Source organism: Salmo salar, chromosome 18 (genome assembly GCF_965601325.2).
Source record: "Salmo salar chromosome 18, fSalSal1, whole genome shotgun sequence".
NCBI lineage: Eukaryota > Metazoa > Chordata > Actinopteri > Salmoniformes > Salmonidae > Salmo > Salmo salar.
This window is the reverse complement of record NC_138308.1, coordinates 99,729,010-99,750,913: the sequence shown is the minus strand read 5'-3', so window position 1 is coordinate 99,750,913 and position 21,904 is coordinate 99,729,010. Positions and strand designations below refer to the sequence as shown.

Below are 21,904 nucleotides of genomic sequence, written 5' to 3'. Positions count from 1 at the left end.
AGAGGAACCAGGCTCCGAGGTGTGACCAGTCCTCTACTGGCTGTACTGGGTAGAGAGGAACCAGGCTCCGAGGGTTGACCAGTCCTCTACTGGCTGTACTGGGTAGAGAGGAACCAGTCTCTGAAGGGTGACCAGTACTCTACTGGCTGCACTGGGTAGAGAGGAACCAGGCTCTGAGGGGTGACAAGTCCTCTACTGGCTGTACTGGGTAGAGAGGAACCAGGCTCTGAGGGGTGACCAGTCTACTACTGGCTGTACTGGGTAGATAGGAACCAGGCTCTGAGGGGTGACCAGTCCTCTACTGACTGTACTGGGTAAACCAGAGGAACCAGGCTCTGAAGGGTGACCAGTCCTCTACTGGCTGTACTGGGTAGACCAGAGGAACCAGGCTCTGAGGGGTGACCAGTCCTCTACTGACTGTACTGGGTAAACCAGAGGAACCAGGCTCTGAAGGGTGACCAGTCTTCTACTGGCTGTACTGCGTAGAAAGGAACCAGGCTCTGATTGGTGACCAGTCCTCTACTGGCAGTACTGGGTAGACCAGAGGAACCAGGATCTGAGGTTTTACCAGTACTCTACTGGCTGTACTGGGTAGAGTGTAACTCGGCTCTGAGGGGTGATAAGTCCTCTACTGGCTGTACTGGGTAGAGAGGAACCAGGCTCTGAGGGGTGACCAGTCCTCCACTGGCTGTACTGGGTAGAGAGGAACCAGGCTCCGAGGGTTGACCAGTCCTCTACTGGCTGTACTGGGTAGACCAGAGGAACCAGGCTCTGAGGGGTGACCAGTCTTCTACTGGCTGTACTGGGTAGAGAGGAACCAGGCTCTGATGGGTGACCAGTCCTATACTGACTGTACTGGGTAGAACAGAGGAACCAGGCTCTGATTGGTGACCAGTCCTCTACTGGCTGTACTGGGTAGAGTAGAGGAACCAGGCTCTGAGGGGTGACCAGTCCTATACTGGCTCTACTGGGTAGAACAGAGGAACCAGGCTCTGATTGGTGACCAGTCCTCTACTGGCTGTACTGGGTAGAGAGGAACCAGTCTCTGAAGGGTGACCAGTCCTCAACTGGCTGCACTGGGTAGAAAGGAACCAGGCTCTGAGGGGTGACCAGTCCTCTACTGGCTGTACTGGGTAGAGAGGAACCAGGCTCTGAGGGGTGACCAGTCCTCTACTGGCTGTACTGGGTAGATAGGAACCAGGCTCTGAGGGGTGACCAGTCCTCTACTGACTGTACTGGGTAAACCAGAGGAACCAGGCTCTGAAGGGTGACCAGTCCTCTACTGGCTGTACTGGGTAGAGAGGAACCAGGCTCTGAGGGGTGACCAGTCCTCTACTGGCTGTACTGGGTAGAGAGTAACCAGGCTCTGAGGGGTGACCAGTCCTCTACTAGCTGTACTGGGTAGACCAGAGGATCCAGGCTCTGAGGGGTGACCAGTCCTCTACTGGCTGTACTGGGTAGAGAGGAACCAGGCTCCGAGGTGTGACCAGTCCTCTACTGGCTGTACTGGGTAGAGAGGAACCAGGCTCCGAGGGTTGACCAGTCCTCTACTGGCTGTACTGGGTAGAGAGGAACCAGTCTCTGAAGGGTGACCAGTCCTCTACTGGCTGCACTGGGTAGAGAGGAACCAGGCTCTGAGGGGTGACAAGTCCTCTACTGGCTGTACTGGGTAGACCAGAGGAACCAGGCTCTGAGGGGTGACCAGTCCTCTACTGGCTGTACTGGGTAGAGAGGAACCAGGCTCTGAGGGGTGACCAGTCCTCTACTGGCTGTACTGGGTAGAGAGGAACCAGGCTCTGAGGGGTGACCAGTCCTCTACTGGCTGTACTGGGTAGAGAGGAACCAGGCTCTGAGGGGTGACCAGTCCTCTACTGACTGTACTGGGTAAACCAGAGGAACCAGGCTCTGAAGGGTGACCAGTCCTCTACTGGCTGTACTGGGTAGAAGAGGAACCAGGCTCTGAGGGGTGACCAGTCCTCTACTGGCTGTACTGGGTAAACCAGAGGAACCAGGATCTGAGGTTTTACCAGTACTCTACTGGCTGTACTGGGTAGAGTGTAACTCGGCTCTGAGGGGTGATAAGTCCTCTACTGGCTGTACTGGGTAGAGAGGAACCAGGCTCTGAGGGGTGACCAGTCCTCCACTGGCTGTACTGGGTAGAGAGGAACCAGGCTCCGAGGGTTGACCAGTCCTCTACTGGCTGTACTGGGTAGACCAGAGGAACCAGGCTCTGAGGGGTGACCAGTCTTCTACTGGCTGTACTGGGTAGAGAGGAACCAGGCTCTGATGGGTGACCAGTCCTATACTGACTGTACTGGGTAGAACAGAGGAACCAGGCTCTGATTGGTGACCAGTCCTCTACTGGCTGTACTGGGTAGAGTAGAGGAACCAGGCTCTGAGGGGTGACCAGTCCTATACTGACTGTACTGGGTAGAACAGAGGAACCAGGCTCTGATTGGTGACCAGTCCTCTACTGGCTGTACTGGGTAGACCAGAGGAACCAGGCTCTGATGGGTGATAAGTCCTCTGCTGGCTGTACTGGGTAGACCAGAGGAACCAGGCTCTGAGGGGTGACCAGTCCTCTACTGGCTGTACTGGGTAGACCAGAGGAACCAGGCTCTGAGGGGTGACCAGTCCTCTACTGGCTGTACTGGGTAGAGAGGAACCAGTCTCTGAAGGGTGACCAGTCCTCAACTGGCTGCACTGGGTAGAAAGGAACCAGGCTCTGAGGGGTGACCAGTCCTCTACTGGCTGTACTGGGTAGAGAGGAACCAGGCTCTGAGGGGTGACCAGTCCTCTACTGGCTGTACTGGGTAGATAGGAACCAGGCTCTGAGGGGTGACCAGTCCTCTACTGACTGTACTGGGTAAACCAGAGGAACCAGGCTCTGAAGGGTGACCAGTCCTCTACTGGCTGTACTGGGTAGAGAGGAACCAGGCTCTGAGGGGTGACCAGTCCTCTACTGGCTGTACTGGGTAGAGAGGAACCAGGCTCTGAGGGGTGGCCAGTCCTCTACTGGCTGTACTGGGTAGAGAGGAACCAGGCTCCGAGGGTTGACCAGTCCTCTACTGGCAGTACTGGGTAGACCAGAGGAACCAGGATCTGAGGTTTTACCAGTCCTCTACTAGCTGTACTGGGTAGAGTGTAACTCGGCTCTGAGGGGTGATAAGTCCTCTACTGGCTGTACTGGGTAGAGAGGAACCAGGCTGTGAGGGGTGACCAGTCCTCTACTGACTGTAATGGGTAAACCAGAGGAACCAGGCTCTGAGGGGTGACCAGTCCTCTACTTGCTGTACTGGGTAGACCAGAGGAACCAGGCTCTGAGGGGTGACCAGTCCTCTACTGGCTGTACTGGGTAAACCAGAGGAACCAGGCTCTGAGGGGTGACCAGTCCTCTACTGGCTGTACTGGGTAGAGAGTAAGCAGGCTCTGAGGGGTGACCAGTCCTCTACTGGCTGCACTGGGTGGAGAGGACCATGGCTCTGAGGGGTGACCAGTCCTCTACTGGCTGTACTTGGTAAACCTGAGGAACCAGGCTCTGAGGGGTGACCAGTCCTCTACTGGCTGTACTGGGTAGACCAGAGGAACCAGGCTCTGAGGGGTGACCAGTCCTCTACTGGCTGTAATGGGTAGAGAGGAACCAGGCTCCGAGGGGTGACCAGTCCTCTACTGGCTGTACTGGGTAGAGAGGAACCAGGCTCTGAGGGGTGACCAGTCCTCTACTGGCTGTACTGGGTAGAGAGTAACCAGGCTCTGAGGGGTGACCAGTCCTCTACTAGCTGTACTGGGTAGACCAGAGGATCCAGGCTCTGAGGGGTGACCAGTCCTCTACTGGCTGTACTGGGTAGAGAGGAACCAGGCTCCGAGGGGTGACCAGTCCTCTACTGGCTGTACTGGGTAGAGAGGAACCAGGCTCCGAGGGTTGACCAGTCCTCTACTGGCTGTACTGGGTAGACCAGAGGAAACAGGCTCTGAGGGGTGACCAGTCCTCTACTGGCTGTACTGCGTAGAAAGGAACCAGGCTCTGATTGGTGAGCATTCCTCTACTGGCTGCACTGGGTAGAGAGGAACCAGGCTCTGAGGTGTGACCAGTCCTCTACTGGCTGTACTGGGTAGAGAGGAACCAGGCTCTGAGGGGTGACCAGTCATCTACTGGCTGTACTGGGTAGAGAGGAACCAGGCTCTGAGGGGTGACAAGTCCTCTACTGGCTGTATTGGGTAGAGAGGAACCAGGCTCTGAGGGGTGACCAGTCCTCTACTGGCTGTACTGGGTAGAGTAGAGGAACCAGGCTCTGAGGGGTGACCAGTCCTATACTGACTGTACTGGGTAGAACAGAGGAACCAGGCTCTGAGGGTTGGCCAGTCCTCTACTGGCTGTACTGGGTAGACCAGAGGAACCAGGCTCTGAGGGGTGACCAGTCCTCTACTGGCTGTACTGGGTAGACCAGAGGAACCAGGCTCTGAGGGGTGACCAGTCCTCTACTGGCTGTACTGGGTAGAGAGGAACCAGTCTCTGAAGGGTGACCAGTCCTCTACTGGCTGCACTGTGTAGAAAGGAACCAGGCTCTGAGGGGTGACCAGTCCTCTACTGGCTGTACTGGGTAGAGAGGAACCAGGCTCTGAGGGGTGACCAGTCCTCTACTGGCTGTACTGGGTAGACCAGAGGATCCAGGCTCTGAGGGGTGACCAGTCCTCTACTGGCTGTACTGGGTAGAGAGGAACCAGGCTCTGAGGGGTGACCAGTCCTCTACTGGCTGTACTGGGTAGACCAGAGGAACCAGGCTCTGAGGGGTGACCAGTCCTCTACTGGCTGTACTGGGTAGAGAGTAACCAGGCTCTGAGGGGTGACCAGTCCTCTACTGGCTGCACTGGGTGGAGAGGAACATGGCTCTGAGGGGTGACCAGTCCTCTACTGGCTGTGCTGGGTAGAGAGGAACCAGGCTCTGAGGGGTGACCAGTCCTCTACTGGCTGTACTTGGTAAACCAGAGGAACCAGGCTCTGAGGGGTGACCAGTCCTCTACTGGCTGTACTGGGTAGACCAGAGGAACCAGGCTCTGAGGGGTGACCAGTCCTCTACTGGCTGTACTGGGTAGACCAGAGGAACCAGGCTCTGAGGGGTGACAAGTCCTCTACTGGCTGTACTGGGTAGAGAGGAACCAGGCTCTGAGGGGTGACCAGTCCTCTACTGGCTGTACTGGGTAGAGTAGAGGAACCAGGCTCTGAGGGGTGACCAGTCCTATACTGACTGTACTGGGTAGAACAGAGGAACCAGGCTCTGAGGGGTGGCCAGTCCTCTACTGGCTGTACTGGGTAGACCAGAGGAACCAGGTTCTGAGGGGTGACCAGTCCTCTACTGGCTGTACTGGGTAGACCAGAGGAACCAGGCTCTGAGGGGTGACCAGTCCTCTACTGGCTGTACTGGGTAGAGAGGAACCAGTCTCTGAAGGGTGACCAGTCCTCTACTGGCTGTACTGGGTAGACCAGAGTATCCAGGCTCTGAGGGGTGACCAGTCCTCTACTGGCTGTACTGGGTAGAAAGGAACCAGGCTCTGAGGGGTGACCAGTCCTCTACTGGCTGTACTGGGTAGACCAGAGGATCCAGGCTCTGAGGGGTGACCAGTCCTCTACTGGCTGTACTGGGTAGAGAGGAACCTGGCTCTGAGGGGTGACCAGTCCTCTACTGGCTGTACTGGGTAGACCAGAGGAACCAGGCTCTGAGGGGTGACCAGTCCTCTACTGGCTGTACTGGGTAGAGAGTAACCAGGCTCTGAGGGGTGACCAGTCCTCTACTGGCTGCACTGGGTGGAGAGGAACATGGCTCTGAGGGGTGACCAGTCCTCTACTGGCTGTGCTGGGTAGAGAGGAACCAGGCTCTGAGGGGTGACCAGTCCTCTACTGGCTGTACTGGGTAGACCAGAGGAACCAGGCTCTGAGGGGTGACCAGTCCTCTACTGACTGTACTGGGTAAACCAGAGGAACCAGGCTCTGAGGGGTGACCAGTCCTCTACTGGCTGTACTGGGTAGAGAGTAACCAGGCTCTGAGGGGTGACCAGTCCTCTACTGGCTGCACTGGGTGGAGAGGAACATGGCTCTGAGGGGTGACCAGTCCTCTACTGGCTGTACTTGGTAAACCAGAGGAACCATGCTCTGAGGGTTGACCAGTCCTCTACTGGCTGTACTGGGTAGAGAGGAACCAGGCTCTGAGGGGTGACCAGTCCTCTACTGGCTGTACTGGGTAGACCAGAGGAACCAGGCGCTGAGGAGGTACCAGCAGGGTTTGATAATAACATGATGTTTTTATGTGTCAACATGTCTTCTAACTGACTTTTTTTTCTTATCATCCACAGATATATATGATGACGACATTGGTAAGTAGTGTGTTTGTGTCTGATGTTCCTACCTGTCTGTCTTTGTTCCTGTCCGTCTGTTTTGGTTGCAAGGTGAATTTATATTCCCTCCCCCTAAATATATACTTTATATTTTATATTCATATATTTAACCTTTTTTAACTAGGAAAGTCAGTTCAGAATAAATTGTTATTGACATAGACGTCCTCCCAAAAGGCTAAAGGACTCCTGCTGGGACGGGGGCTGGGATTAAAATACAATACAAATATAGGACAAAACACACATCACGACAAGAGAGACAACACAACACTACATACAGAGATACCTAAGACAACAACACAGCATGGTAGCACACAGCACCGCTGGAGCAACGCAGCGGGCACCGCATGGTAGCAACCGCAGGGCACCGGCCCGCTGGTAGGCACAGCACACGCATGGTAGGCACAGCACACGCATGGTAGCAACACAGGACAACACAGCATGGTAGAAGCACATGACAACACAGCATGGTAGAAGCACATGACAACACAGCATGGTAGCAACACATGACAACACAGCATGGTAGCAACACATGACAACACAGCATGGTAGCAACACATGACAACACAGCATGGTAGCAACACATGACAACACGGCATGGTTGCAATACATGACAACACAGCATGGCAGCAACACATGACAACACAGCATGGCAGCAACACAACATGGTAGCAGCACAAAACTTGGTACAAACATTATTGGTCACATGCAACAGCACAAAGTTCAAGAAGGTAGAGACACCAATACATCACACAAAGCAGCAAATTATTATTTCATGGGTAGACCAGAGGAACCAGGCTCTGAGGGGTGGCCAGTCCTCTACTGGCTGTACTGGGTAGAGAGGAACCAGGCTCTGAGGGGTGACCAGTCCTCTACTGGCTGTACTGGGTAGACCAGAGAAACCAGGCTCTGAGGGCTGGCCAGTCCTCTACTGGCTGTACTGGGTAGAGAGGAACCAGGCTCTGAGGGGTGACAAGTCCTCTACTGGCTGTACTGGGTAGAGTGGAACCAGGCTCTGAGGGGTGACCAGTCCTCTCCTGGCTGTACTGGGTAGACCAGAGGAACCAGGCTCTGAGGGGTGACCAGTCCTCTACTGGCTGTACTGGGTAGACCAGAGTAACCAGGCTCTGAGGGCTGGCCAGTCCTCTACTGGCTGTACTGGGTAGAGAGGAACCAGGCTCTGAGGGGTGACCAGTCCTCTACTGGCTGTACTGGGTAGAGAGGAACCAGGCTCTGAGGGGTGGCCAGTCCTCTACTGGCTGTACTGGGTAGAGAGGAACCAGGCTCTGAGGGGTGACCAGTCCTCTACTGGCTGTACTGGGTAGACCAGAGGAACCAGGCTCTGAGGCGTGACCAGTCCTCTACTGGCTGTAATGTGTCGTGTCTTTGGCATCATTAAAACTTTGCTTTCAATGATACCGAATTCATAGCTGCAGACTAGTATTTAATATCAAAGACTTGTTCTTATTCTGTCGGTATCGATAATCTAAGAGTTTAACCACGTGATATGGTTAAAAGATTCAGCCATCTACTCAAACCTTAGCTTATACTCAGGTTCATGGTCTCTACTCAAACCTTTGCCCTCTCTTGGTAAGCTGGTATGCAACCTTTAGCCATCTCGTAATTGAGGTAAGCTCGGTCTGGTCTCAAACCTTGGCCCTCTCGTTATCGAGGTAAACTGGTCTGGTCTCCAACCTTGGCCCTCTCGTTATCGAGGTAAGCTGGTCTGGTCTGCAACCTTGGCCCTCTCGTTATCGAGGTAGGCTGGTCTGCAACCTTTAGCCGTCTCGTAATTGAGGTAAGTTGGTCTGGTCTCAAACCTTGGCCCTCTCGTTATCGAGGTAAGCTCGGTCTAATCTCAAACCTTGGCCCTCTCGTTATCGAGGTAGGCTGGTCTGGTCTCAAACCTTGGCCCTCTCGTTATCGAGGTAGGCTGGTCTGGTCTCAATCCTTGGCCCTCGCGTTATCGAGGTAGGCTGAAGTGGGAAAACCCAGGTGGGGGTTTCATTCGGAACATCAAAAAGGGCTTTCTCATGACGCCAGGTCCTGTCTGTGCCCCTGGGGGCGTGCCAATGACTTAGTGAAACTTTAAACAGAAATACAATTCTCTCACATTAACATCATTATTACATAGCATCCCATCATCTCACGAATAGGCTATATACAGGGGGTACCGGTACAGAGTCAATGTGGAGGCTATATACAGGGGGTACCGGTACAGTGTCAACGTGGAGGCTATATACAGTGGGTACAGAATCAATGTGGAGGCTATATACAGGGGGTACAGAATCAATGTGGAGGCTATATACAGGGGGTACAGAGTCAATGTGGAGGCTATATACAGGGGGTACAGGTACAGAGTCTATGTGGAGGCTATATACAGGGGGTACCGGTACAGAATCAATGTGGAAGCTATATACAGGGGGTACCGGTACAGAGTCAATGTGCGGGGCACCAGATAGTCGAGGTAATTGAGGTAGTATGTACATGTAGGTAGAGTTAGTAAAGTGACTGTGCATAGATAATAACAGAGAGTAGCAGGTGTATTATGAAGTGTTGTTCCAGCTGATACAACAGGTGTTATATGAAGTGTTGTTCCAGCTGATACAACAGGTGTTATATGAAGTGTTGTTCCAGCTGATACAACAGGTGTTATATGAAGTGTTGTTCCAGCTGATACAACAGGTGTATTATGAAGTGTTGTTCCAGCTGATACAACAGGTGTATTATGAAGTGTTGTTCCAGCTGATACAACAGGTGTATTATGAAGTGTTGTTCCAGCTGATACAACAGGTGTATTATGAAGTGTTGTTCCAGCTGATACAACAGGTGTATTATGAAGTGTTGTTCCAGCTGATACAACAGGTGTATTATGAAGTGTTGTTCCAGCTGATACAACAGGTGTTATATGAAGTGTTGTTCCAGCTGATACAACAGGTGTATTATGAAGTGTTGTTCCAGCTGATACAACAGGTGTTATATGAAGTGTTGTTCCAGCTGATACAACAGGTGTTATATGAAGTGTTGTTCCAGCTGATACAACAGGTGTTATATGAAGTGTTGTTCCAGCTGATACAACAGGTGTTATATGAAGTGTTGTTCCAGCTGATAAAACAGGTGTTATATGAAGTGTTGTTCCAGCTGATACAACAGGTGTATTATGAAGTGTTGTTCCAGCTGATACAACAGGTGTTATATGAAGTGTTGTTCCAGCTGATACAACAGGTGTATTATGAAGTGTTGTACCAGCTGATACAACAGGTGTATTATGAAGTGTTGTTCCAGCTGATACAACAGGTGTATTATGAAGTGTTGTTCCAGCTGATACAACAGGTGTTATATGAAGTGTTGTTCCAGCTGATACAACAGGTGTATTATGAAGTGTTGTTCCAGCTGATACAACAGGTGTATTATGAAGTGTTGTTCCAGCTGATACAACAGGTGTTATATGAAGTGTTGTTCCAGCTGATACAACAGGTGTATTATGAAGTGTTGTTCCAGCTGATACAACAGGTGTATTATGAAGTGTTGTTCCAGCTGATACAACAGGTGTTATATGAAGTGTTGTTCCAGCTGATACAACAGGTGTTATATGAAGTGTTGTTCCAGCTGATACAACAGGTGTTATATGAAGTGTTGTTCCAGCTGATACAACAGGTGTATTATGAAGTGTTGTTCCAGCTGATACAACAGGTGTATTATGAAGTGTTGTTCCAGCTGATACAACAGGTGTATTATGAAGTGTTGTTCCAGCTGATACAACAGGTGTTATATGAAGTGTTGTTCCAGCTGATACAACAGGTGTTATATGAAGTGTTGTTCCAGCTGATACAACAGGTGTATTATGAAGTGTTGTTCCAGCTGATACAACAGGTGTATTATGAAGTGTTGTTCCAGCTGATACAACAGGTGTATTATGAAGTGTTGTACCACAGCACCTTGGTAATGGATGCAGTTGACTATTGATAAAGAACCTGCTGTCCATTAAAGGGGCAATCTGCAGTTGCTACATTAATTTCTGTAGTTAATGATCCAGTGTTTTCAGACCCCTTGACTTGTTCCACATTTTGTTACGTTACAGCCTTATTTGAAAATGTATTTAAAAAATAAACATATTCTCATCAATCTGTACACAATACCCCATAATGACAAAGCGAAAACAGGTTTTTATTTATTTTTGCAAATGTATAAAAAATATATATATATAATTATCTTTTTCACGGCGCAACTAGAGAATATTACCAACCCCTAATCTTTGTAATTTTTTTACATTTACATTTACATTTTAGTCATTTAGCAGACGCTCTTATCCAGAGCGACTTACAAATTGGTGCATTCACCTATAATATCCAGTGGAACAACCACTTTACAATAGTGCATCTAAATCTTTTAAGGGGGGGGTTAGAAGGATTACTTTATCCTATCCCAGGTATTCCTTGAAGAGGTGGGGTTTCAGGTGTCTCCGGAAGGTGGTGATTGACTCCGCTGACCTGGCGTCGTGAGGGAGCTTGTTCCACCATTGGGGTGCCAGAGCAGCGAACAGTTTTGACTGGGCTGAGCGGGAACTGTGCTTCCTCAGAGGTAGGGAGGCGAGCAGGCCAGAGGTGGATGAACGGAGTGCCCTTGTTTGGGTGTAGGGCCTGATCAGAGCCTGAAGGTACGGAGGTGCCGTTCCCCTCACAGCTCCGTAGGCAAGCACCATGGTCTTGTAGCGGATGCGAGCTTCGACTGGAAGCCAGTGGAGAGAGCGGAGGAGCGGGGTGACGTGAGAGAACTTTGGAAGGTTGAACACCAGACGGGCTGCGGCGTTCTGGATGAGTTGTAGGGGTTTAATGGCACAGGCAGGGAGCCCAGCCAACAGCGAGTTGCAGTAATCCAGACGGGAGATGACAAGTGCCTGGATTAGGACCTGCGCCGCTTCCTGTGTGAGGCAGGGTCGTACTCTGCGAATGTTGTAGAGCATGAACCTACAGGATCGGGTCACCGCCTTGATGTTGGTGGAGAACGACAGGGTGTTGTCCAGGGTCACGCCAAGGCTCTTAGCACTCTGGGAGGAGGACACAAGGGAGTTGTCAACCGTGATGGCGAGATCATGGAACGGGCAGTCCTTCCCCGGGAGGAAGAGCAGCTCCGTCTTGCCGAGGTTCAGCTTGAGGTGGTGATCCGTCATCCACACTGATATGTCTGCCAGACATGCAGAGATGCGATTCGCCACCTGGTTGTCAGAAGGGGGAAAGGAGAAGATTAATTGTGTGTCGTCTGCATAGCAATGATATGAGAGACCATGTGAGGATATGACAGAGCCAAGTGACTTGGTGTATAGCGAGAATAGGAGTGGGCCAAGAACAGAGCCCTGGGGGACACCAGTGGTGAGAGCACGTGGTGCGGAGACAGATTCTAGCCACGCCACCTGGTAGGAGCGACCTGTCAGGTAGGACGCAATCCAAGCGTGCGCGGTGCCGGAGATGCCCAGCTCGGAGAGGGTGGAGAGGAGGATCTGATGGTTCACGGTATCAAAGGCAGCAGATAGGTCTAGAAGGATGAGAGCAGAGGAGAGAGAGTTAGCTTTAGCAGTGCGGAGAGCCTCCGTGACACAGAGAAGAGCAGTCTCAGTTGAATGCCCAGTCTTGAAACCTGACTGATTAGGATCAAGAAGGTCATTCTGAGAGAGATAGCAAGAGAGCTGGCCAAGCACGGCGCGTTCAAGAGTTTTGGAGAGAAAGGAAAGAAGGGATACTGGCCTGTAGTTGTTGACATCGGAGGGATCGAGTGTAGGTTTTTTCAGAAGGGGTGCAACTCTCGCTCTCTTGAAGACGGAAGGGACGTAGCCAGCGGTCAAGGATGCGTTGATGAGCGAGGTGAGGTAGGGGAGAAGGTCTCCGGAAATGGTCTGGAGAAGAGAGGAGGGGATAGGGTCAAGTGGGCAGGTTGTTGGGCGGCCGGCCGTCACAAGACGCGAGAGTTCATCTGGAGAGAGAGGGGAGAAAGAGGTCAAAGCACAGGGTAGGGCAGTGTGAGCAGGACCAGCAGTGTCGTTTGACTTAGCAAACGAGGATCGGATGTCGTCAACCTTCTTTTCAAAATGGTTGACGAAGTCATCCGCAGAGAGGGAGGAGGGGGGGGGGGGAGGGGGAGGAGGATTCAGGAGGGAGGAGAAGGTAGCAAAGAGCTTCCTAGGGTTAGAGGCAGATGCTTGGAGTTTAGAGTGGTAGAAAGTGGCTTTAGCAGCAGAGACAGAAGAGGAAAATGTAGAGAGGAGGGAGTGAAAGGATGCCAGGTCCGCAGGGAGGCGAATTTTCCTCCATTTCCGCTCGGCTGCCCGGAGCCCTGTTCTGTGAGCTCGCAGTGAATCGTCGAGCCACGGAGCAGGAGGGGAGGACCGAGCCGGCCTGGAGGATAGGGGACAGAGGAAATCAAAGGATGCAGAGAGGGAGGAGAGGAGGGTTGAGGAGGCAGAATCAGGAGATAGGTTGAGTAAGTCTGGCGCCGCGTCGCGGCTGGCTAGCACACCTCGATAATACTCAAACTCAAACTACACAATTATCTTAGATACAGAGACAGCACAGACAACTATGTAGCTGGCTAACTAACACTAACACCACACTAATCAAGTCGTTGCATACATTTTAAACGCATTTTGGAGATAAAAGAGACCGTTTTATTTATTGTTAACAAACTGCTCTGAATGACGGGTCTCAAATGCATAACATTATCAAATATAATAGCTTAGCATAACATTAACAAATATAATAGCTTCGTACAACATTATCAAATATAATAGCTTAGCATAACATTATCAAATATAATAGCTTAGCATAGCATTATCAAATATAATAGCTTAGCATAACATTATCAAATATAATAGCTTAGCATAACATTATCAAATATAATAGCTTAGCATAACATTATCAAATATAATAGCTTAGCATAAAGTTATCAAATATAATAGCTTAGCATAACGTTATCAAATATAATAGCTTAGCATAGCATTATCAAATATAATAGCTTAGCATAGCATTATCAAATATAATAGCTTAGCATAGCATTATCAAATATAATAGCTTAGCATAACATTAACAAATATAATAGCTTCGTACAACATTATCAAATATAATAGCTTAGCATAACATTATCAAATATAATAGCTTAGCATAGCATTATCAAATATAATAGCTTAGCATAACATTATCAAATATAATAGCTTAGCATAGCATTATCAAATATAATAGCTTAGCATAACATTATCAAATATAATAGCTTAGCATAACATTATCAAATATAATAGCTTAGCATAACATTATCAAATATAATAGCTTAGCATAACATTATCAAATATAATAGCTTAGCATAACATTACATCAAAACACCACATAATTTCTAATGAGATTTAAATAGTCTGAATAGTCCAAACTCAACAGCTCCACTAGGCAGAATGCATTTAGATTGAAACAGAATACAGGAAGATTATAGTTTGTTAACACTGGCTGGCTTGTGTGTGTGGGGGTGGGGGGCAATGTACTGTCTGTGGTGAGGGGTGTGGGACATTATACTGTCAGGGATGAGGGGTCTGGGGCAATGTACTGTCTGGGATGAGGGGTGTGTGGGACAATGTACTGTCTGGGATGAGGGGTGTGTGGGACAATGCATCAATGTTTGACTTGCTGTGAATTGAAGTGTAGCGCATTGAGGGCTGTATGGGAGCGGGACAAAATTAATTTCATTTCTTTGGCCTATTTATTGCCTTACCTCCTCACGCCATTTGCACACACTGTATATAGACTTTCTTTTTTTCTATTGTGTTATTGACTGTACGCTTGTTTATTCAATGTGTAACTCTGTGTTGTTTTTGTCGCACTGCTTTGCTTTATCTTGGCCAGGTCGCAGTTGTAAATGAGCACTTAAAGAGAACCTGGATTCACCTGGTCAGTCTGTAATGGAAAGAGCAGGTGTTCATAATGCTTTGTTAACTCAGTGTATAGTTTCTAATGGCAGCCTGCAGTACCCCAGGTGGCCTCCAACTTGAGTTACTTAATGAGAGGGGACAGCACTGAGCTAGCCTGTAACGTCACTTCCTGGAGTATTACATTTACATTTTAGTCATTTAGCAGACACTCTTATCCAGAGCGCCTTACAGTAGAGTGCATACATTTTTATTACATTTTTACATACTGGCCCCCCGTGGGAATCGAACCCACAACCCTGGCATTGCAAGCGCCATGCTCTACCAACTGAGCTACAGTGGGAGTATCTCAAACTGTCTACATAAATCTCCCACATGAGACGCCATTTTAACCGAGTTAATTTGGCTTCAATGTACTTTTGAGTCTTCACATAGGAATGAGTGGGGTTGTATGGGCCAGAATCCATCAAACAACAGGAAGTTACCAGGTATCTTTAACTGTGTGTCATCTGTTTTTCTCCAGGGTCGTCTGAGGTTCAGGTTGTTGGACCGGCTGACCCAGTCGTTGCCTTAGCTGGTGATGACATCATTCTACCATGTTCCCTGAAACCCAGTGTCAATGCTGAGGACATGGTAGTGGAGTGGACAAGATTGAACCCGAAAGCAGAAGTCGTCCATCTTTACCGTGATGGTCGAGACTCCAATAAGGACCAGTCTCCATCCTACAGGGGAAGGACATCAATGTTTCATGAAGAACTGAAGAACGGCAACGTCTCCTTAAAGCTGACCAGAGTTACTCTCTCTGATGCTGGAAGCTACAAGTGCTTCATTAAAACACTGACCAGCCAGGTGAATGAAACCACCATTCAACTCCTTGTTGGTGAGTCATGAATACTGGACATGTGATCAGAGGTTGTATTGGTAAATCTGGCTAAATGATTGGCTGCTCAAATATCAACATGTCTTCCTCCCTCATCATTCCTCCCTCTGTTATAGATCATGTATTCAGCTGGTATTCCCTCCTCATTCCTTCCTCTGTTACAGATCATGTATTCAGCTGGTCTGCCTACCTCATCAGTCCTTCCTCTGTTATAGATCATGTATTCAGCTGGTCTTCCTCCCTCATCAGTCCTTCCTCTGTTATAGATCATGTATTCAGCTGGTCTTCCTTCCTCTGTTATAGATCATGTATTCAGCTGGTCTGCCTCCCTCATCATTCCTTCCTCTGTTATAGATCATGTATTCAGCTGGTATTCCCTCCTCATTCCTTCCTCTGTTATAGATCATGTATTCAGCTGGTCTTCCTCCCTCATCAGTCCTTCCTCTGTTATAGATCATGTATTCAGCTGGTCTTCCCCCCTCATCATCCCTTCCTCTGTTATAGATCATGTATTCAGCTGGTCTTCCTTCCTCATCATTCCTTCCTCTGTTTTGCACAAACGAGTATAATTCCAAATGTAATAAGAAATAGGTTTTGTTTTATATAAACGATTTATTCATTGAATTTACATAAAATGTGCTGTATCGTGATATGTATTGTTATTGGGATATGTGATTTTGGCCTTATTGCCTACAGGGGGGTACCGGTACCGAGTCAATGTGGAGACTATATACAGGGGGTACCGGTACAGAGTCAATGTGGAGGCTATATACAGGGGGTACCGGTACCGAGTGAATGTGGAGACTATATACAGGGGGTACCGGTACAGAGTCAATGTGGAGGCTATATACAGGGGGTACCGGTACAGAGTCAATGTGGAGACTATATACAGGGGGTACCGGTACCGAGTCAATGTGTGGGGGGCACCAGTTAGTTGAGGTAATTGAGGTAGTATATACATGTAGGTAGAGTTATTAAAGTGACTGTGCATAGATAATAACAGAGAGTAGCAGGTGTATTATGAAGTGTTGTTCCAGCTGATACAACAGGTGTATTATGAAGTGTTGTTCCAGCTGATACAACAGGTGTATTATGAAGTGTTGTTCCAGCTGATACAACAGGTGTATTATGAAGTGTTGTTCCAGCTGATACAACAGGTGTATTATGAAGTGTTGTTCCAGCTGATACAACAGGTGTATTATGAAGTGTTGTTCCAGCTGATACAACAGGTGTATTATGAAGTGTTGTTCCAGCTGATACAACAGGTGTATTATGAAGTGTTGTTCCAGCTGATACAACAGGTGTATTATGAAGTGTTGTTCCAGCTGATACAACATTTACATTTACATTTACATTTTAGTCATTTAGCAGACGCTCTTATCCAGAGCGACTTACAGTAGTGAATGCATACATTTCATACAATTTGTGTGCTGGCCCCCCGTGGGAATCGAACCCACAACCCTGGCGTTGCAAACACCATGCTCTACATCCGGGTTAGGGGAGGGTTTGGCCGGGGGGCTTCCTTGGCTCATCGCGCTCTAGCAACTCGTGGCGGGTCGGGCGCCTGCAAGCTGACTTCGGTCGTCAATTGAACAGTGTTTCCTCCGACACATTTGTACGGCTGACTTATGGGTTAAGCGAGCAGTGTGTTAAGAAGCAGCGCGGAGTGGTGGGTCATGTTTCGGAGGACCTTCGAGCCCGTTGGGGAGTTGAGACAAGGTCGTAAACTACCAATTGGATATCAGGAAAATGTGTAAAACATTTTTTTTTAAGTGTTATATGGGAAATGTCTCTTACGTATGGAGTTGCTATAGGAGTTGATGACGGTGTGTATCTGGTTGGGGGACAGAGGGCAGCCGTAGATAGAACTCAGGGTGCTGTAGTCCTCAGTGGTCAGGTCTGGAGGGCCGATGGCCGGGGCAGTGCACACCGTCACGTTAAAGTCCACCCTGCCATGACCCTGAGCCTTGCTACTGTTCTCCTTACAGAATGGAACCTCAAACAAGGGCTGTGTGTGTGCCAGCAGCAGTAGTAGCAGTGTGCGGCTGTGTTGGAAGTTCTGCAGAGTGTGATGGCCCTTCTCCAGGGCCTCCCTGAAACAACACAGTGTATCCTCCACATCCAGAGGAACACACACCACACACATGGCCCGGCGCACCTCAGAGAGTTCGAGGAGCTCAGTGTTTGGGTTGGTGGGAGTGTTGCACCCTCGTCTGGGGGCAGGCACAGCAGGGGGAGTCCAGCAATTCAGCAGCTGGATTAGCAGCAGCTAATACAACAGGTGTATTATGAAGTGTTGTTCCAGCTGATACAACAGGTGTATTATGAAGGGGGAATAGGTTTTGTCGTGCCCTCTTCATGACTGTCTTAGTATGTTTGGACCATGTTCGTTTTTTGGTGATGTGTATCAGCCAGTGATCTGTTTTATCTTGTATCTGTGTAGGTGCTGTATCTCAGCCAGTGACCTCTATTATTGGAACCAAAGGCGGGGGGGTGGTCCTGAAGTGTGAGTCTGGAGGCTGGTTTCCTGAACCTGAGATGGAGTGGCTGGACAGTTCTGGAACCATCCTCCCTGCTGATGGACCTCCAGAGAGACACAGGGACTCAGAGGGCCTCTACACTGTGAGACGACATGTCACCGTGAACCAGACTGACACCAACAGGTTCACCTGTAGAGTTCAACAGCAGGAGATCAACCACATGAAGGAGACAGAGATTCATGTCCCAGGTGAGGTCTTCATTGGTTAACCCAAATACCTGAGACACCTTGTTAGTTAGACTTGTTTGTGGAGGACGGTTTCTTAGGGGATGACCTTATTGGTCTGTTGTCAGTAGTATTTATAAATGATGTTCTTGCAGCTTTTGTCTACATGTTGATAAAACATATTAAAGGTGAGTTTAACCTTGATCTCTGACTGGTCCTTGATGTCTCATCATTAAGAGTCCCTCAGTCAGAGATATTAAACCTCTACTGGCTGTACTGGGTAGAGAGGAACCAGGCTCTGAGGGGTGACCAGTCCTCTACTGGCTGTACTGGGTAGAGAGGAACCAGGCTCAGAGGGGTGACCTGACTGTACTGGGTAGACCAGAGGAACCAGGCTCTGAGGGGTGATTAGTCCTCTCCTGGCTGTACTGGGTAGACCAGAGGAACCAGGCTCTGAGGGGTGACCAGTCCTCTACTGGCTGTACTGGGTAGACCAGAGGAACCAGGCTCTGAGGGGTGACCAGTCCTCTACTGGCTGTACTGGGTAGACCAGAGGAACCAGGCTCTGAGGGGTGATCAGTCCTCTACTGGCTGTACTGTGTTGTGTCTTTGGCATCATTAAAACTGAAGACTTATTTATCAAATAACTCTTTGTAATTATTATTACGCGATTAAACTAATTAATCATGTAACTGTAATTAACTAGGAAGTCAGGGCACCAAGGAAAATATTCAGATTACAAAGTTTATATTAGGAAAATTTTAACTTTCAGATATTTTAATATCTGATCAGTTAGTCTTCGAATTAATGAATTATTATTTACGTTAGTCTCATTCCAAACGTCGTAAATTGTTGGTTATCTGCACGAACTCAGCCTTCACTATGAGTCATCCATACATCAATTGTCTTAAAATCATTTATTTACTAACTAATTCACAGAAATGCATAACAAACAGTAGATATAGTAACAAGGAGATGAGGAATGTGGGATTCCCGCTGGAGGTGGGACTGATTGATTGTGCAAAAGCAGATTTTACTGATTAATCTATTTATGATAAATCAAACCTGTATAGGCTATCTGGGAATTAAACTTTAAATTAACCTGAGAGCTTTGCTTCATCTAAGTTAATGTGGAAAGAGATCATCTTGTCTCATTGTAGAAGCCCAATCAATTTGGATATTATTTAAAAGATCCACTTGAAAAGGTAAATCTGGCAATTTCACTTGTTAGTTAAATCGAATGAGACATCGATATCCAGTCAATTGCGATTGGCTGGATATCTTAACGTGATCCGCGTTTGGATTTCCCCTACTTCTTTTAAGAGATGTACTTGCGATTCTTCACCGATCTTTTATACATTCTCCAGAACATAAATATTGTTCGTACCTCCAGTCCTGGAAGAAATTCCTTTGTTCTCTCTATGAAAACTCACTCTCTCTATACTGTGGCCATGAGGATATAATCTCCTCCAGGAATTTATGACCTCTCTGACCACAGCAGCCTGGGTGTAGGAGACAGAGAGAGATGGTGCTCGCTGTGTCCAAAGAGGGCAACGTCATGACAGGGGGTACCGGTACAGAGTCAATGTGGAGACTATATACAGGGGGTACCGGTACAGAGTCCATGTGGAGACAATATACAGGGGTTACCGGTACAGAGTCAATGTGGAGACTATGTACAGGGGGTACCGGTACAGAGTCAATGTGCGGGGGCACCAGTTAGTCGAGGTAATTGAGGTAGTATGTACATGTAGGTAGAGTTATTAAAGTGGCTGTGCATAGATAATAACAGAGAGTAGCAGCAGCGTAGAAGAGGGGTGGGGGGGCAATGCAAATAGTCTCGGTAGCCATTTGATTAGATGTTCAGGGATCTTATGTCTTGGGGGTAGAACCTGTTTAGAAGCCTCTTGGACCTACACTTGGCATTCCGGTAACGCTTGCCGTGCGGTAGCAGAGAGAACAGTCTATGACTTGGGTGGGTGGAGTCTGACAATTTTAGGGCCTTCCTCTGAAACCGCCTGGTACAGAGGTCCTGGATGGCAGGAAGCTTGGCCCCAGTAACGTACTGGGCCGTGCGCACTACCCTCTGCAGTGCCTTGCGGTCAGATGCCGAGCATTTGCCGTACCAGGCAGTGATGCAACCAGTCAGGATGCTCTCGATGGTGCAGCTGTAGAACCTTTTGAGGATCTGAGGACCCATGCCAAATCTTTTCAGTCACCTGAGGGGGAATAGGTTTTGTCGTGCCCTTCTTCATGACTGTCTTGGTGTGCTTGTACCATGTTAGTTTGTTAGTGATGTGGACACCAAGGAACTTGAAGCTCTCAACCTGCTCCACTACAGCCTCTTCGATGAGAATGGGGCCATGCTCGGTCCTCTTTTCCTGTAGTCCACAATCATCTCCTTTGTCTTGATCACGTTGAGGGACAGTTTGTTGTCCTGGCACCACACGGCCAGGTCTCTGACCTCGCTATAGGATGTCTCGTTGTTGTCGGTGATCAGGCCTACCACTTGTGTCATCAGCAAAATTAATCTTGGAGTCGTGCCTGGCCGTGCAGTCATGAGTGAACAGGGAGTACAGGAGGAGACCGAGTACGCTCCCCTGAGGGGCCCCTGTGTTGAGGATCAGCATGGCGGATGTGTTGTTACCTACCCTTACCACCTGGGGGCGGCCCGTTAGGAAGTCCAGGATCCAGTTGCAGAGGGAGGTGTTTAGACCCAGGGTCCTTGGCTTATTGATGAGCTTTGAGGGCACTATGGTGTTGAATGCTGAGCTGTAGTCAATGAATAGCATTCTCACATAGATGATCCTTTTGTCCAGGTGGGAAAGGGCAGTGTGGAGTGCAATAGAGATTGCATCATCTGTGGATCTGTTAGGGCGGTATGCAAATTGGAGTGGGTCTAGGGTTTCTGGGATAATAGTGTTGATGTGAGCTACCAGCCTTTCAAAGCACTTCATGGCTACAGATGTAAGTGCTATGGGTCTGTAGTCATTTAGGCAGGTTACCTTAGTGATCTTGGGCACAGGGACTATGATGGTCTGCTTAAAACATGTTGGTATTACAGACTCGGACAGGGAGAGGTAGATAATTTCGGTGAAGACACTTGCCAGTTGGTCAGCGCATGCTCGCAGTACACGTCCTGGTAATCCGTCTGGCCCTGCGGCCTTGTGAATGTTGACCTGTTTAAAGGTCTTAATCACATCAGCTACGGAGAGTGTACCGGAACAGCTGGTGCTCTCATGCGTGTTTCAGTGCTATTTGCCTCGAAGTGAGCGTAGAAGGAATTTAGCTTGTCTGGTAGGCTCTAGTCACTGGACAGCTCGCAGCAGTGCTTCCCTTTGTCGTCTGTAATACTTTGCAAGTCCAGCCACAGTGCCGATGTTGTCTGTAATCCATGGGTTCTGGTTGGGGTATGTACGTACGGTCACTGTGGGGACGATGTCATTGATGCACTTATTGATGAAGCCAGTGACTGATGTGGTGTACTCCTCAATGCCATCGGAAGAGTCACGGAACATATTCCAGTCTGTGCTAGCAAAACAGTCCTGTAGTTTAGCATCTGCTTCATCTGACCACTTTTTTATTGACCGTGTCACTGGTGCTTCCTGCTTTAATTTGTGGTGGTATGTAGACAGCTACGGAAAATACAGATGTAAACTCTCTAGGTAGATAGTGTGGTCTACAGCTTATCATGAGATACTCTACCTCAGGCGAGCAAAACCTTGAGACTTCCGTAGATATCGTGCACCAGCTGTTGTTTACAAATATACATAGTCCGCCCCCCCTTGTCTTATGAGACGCCGCTGTTCTATCCTGCTGATACAGTGTATAACCATCCAGCTCTATGTTGGTAATGTCATCATTCAGCCACGACTCAGTGCAGTGTAAGATATTACAGTTTTTAATGTCCCGGTGGTAGTTTTATCTTCCTCGTAGGTCGTCAATTTTATTTTCCAATGATTGCATGTTAGCTAGTAGAACGGAAGGCACTGGGGTTTATTATCTTCCTCCAACAGCAGTTCCAACACCCATT

General features: G+C 48.8%; 1 protein-coding gene across 5 annotated transcripts in view; it reads left to right on the top strand.

Annotated features, from left to right (window-relative positions):
* Positions 1-21,904, top strand: part of LOC106583397 (butyrophilin-like protein 2) — a 428,110-nt gene that overhangs the window by 356,270 nt on the left and 49,936 nt on the right. For all 5 annotated transcript variants that reach the window (XM_082965415.1, XM_082965417.1, XM_082965418.1 and 2 more), the window contains 3 exons: positions 6,349-6,369; positions 14,811-15,167; positions 17,611-17,895. In XM_082965415.1, the coding sequence (XP_082821541.1) occupies positions 6,349-6,369; positions 14,811-15,167; positions 17,611-17,895 (663 nt within the window). The remainder of the gene's footprint in view (positions 1-6,348; positions 6,370-14,810; positions 15,168-17,610; positions 17,896-21,904) is intronic.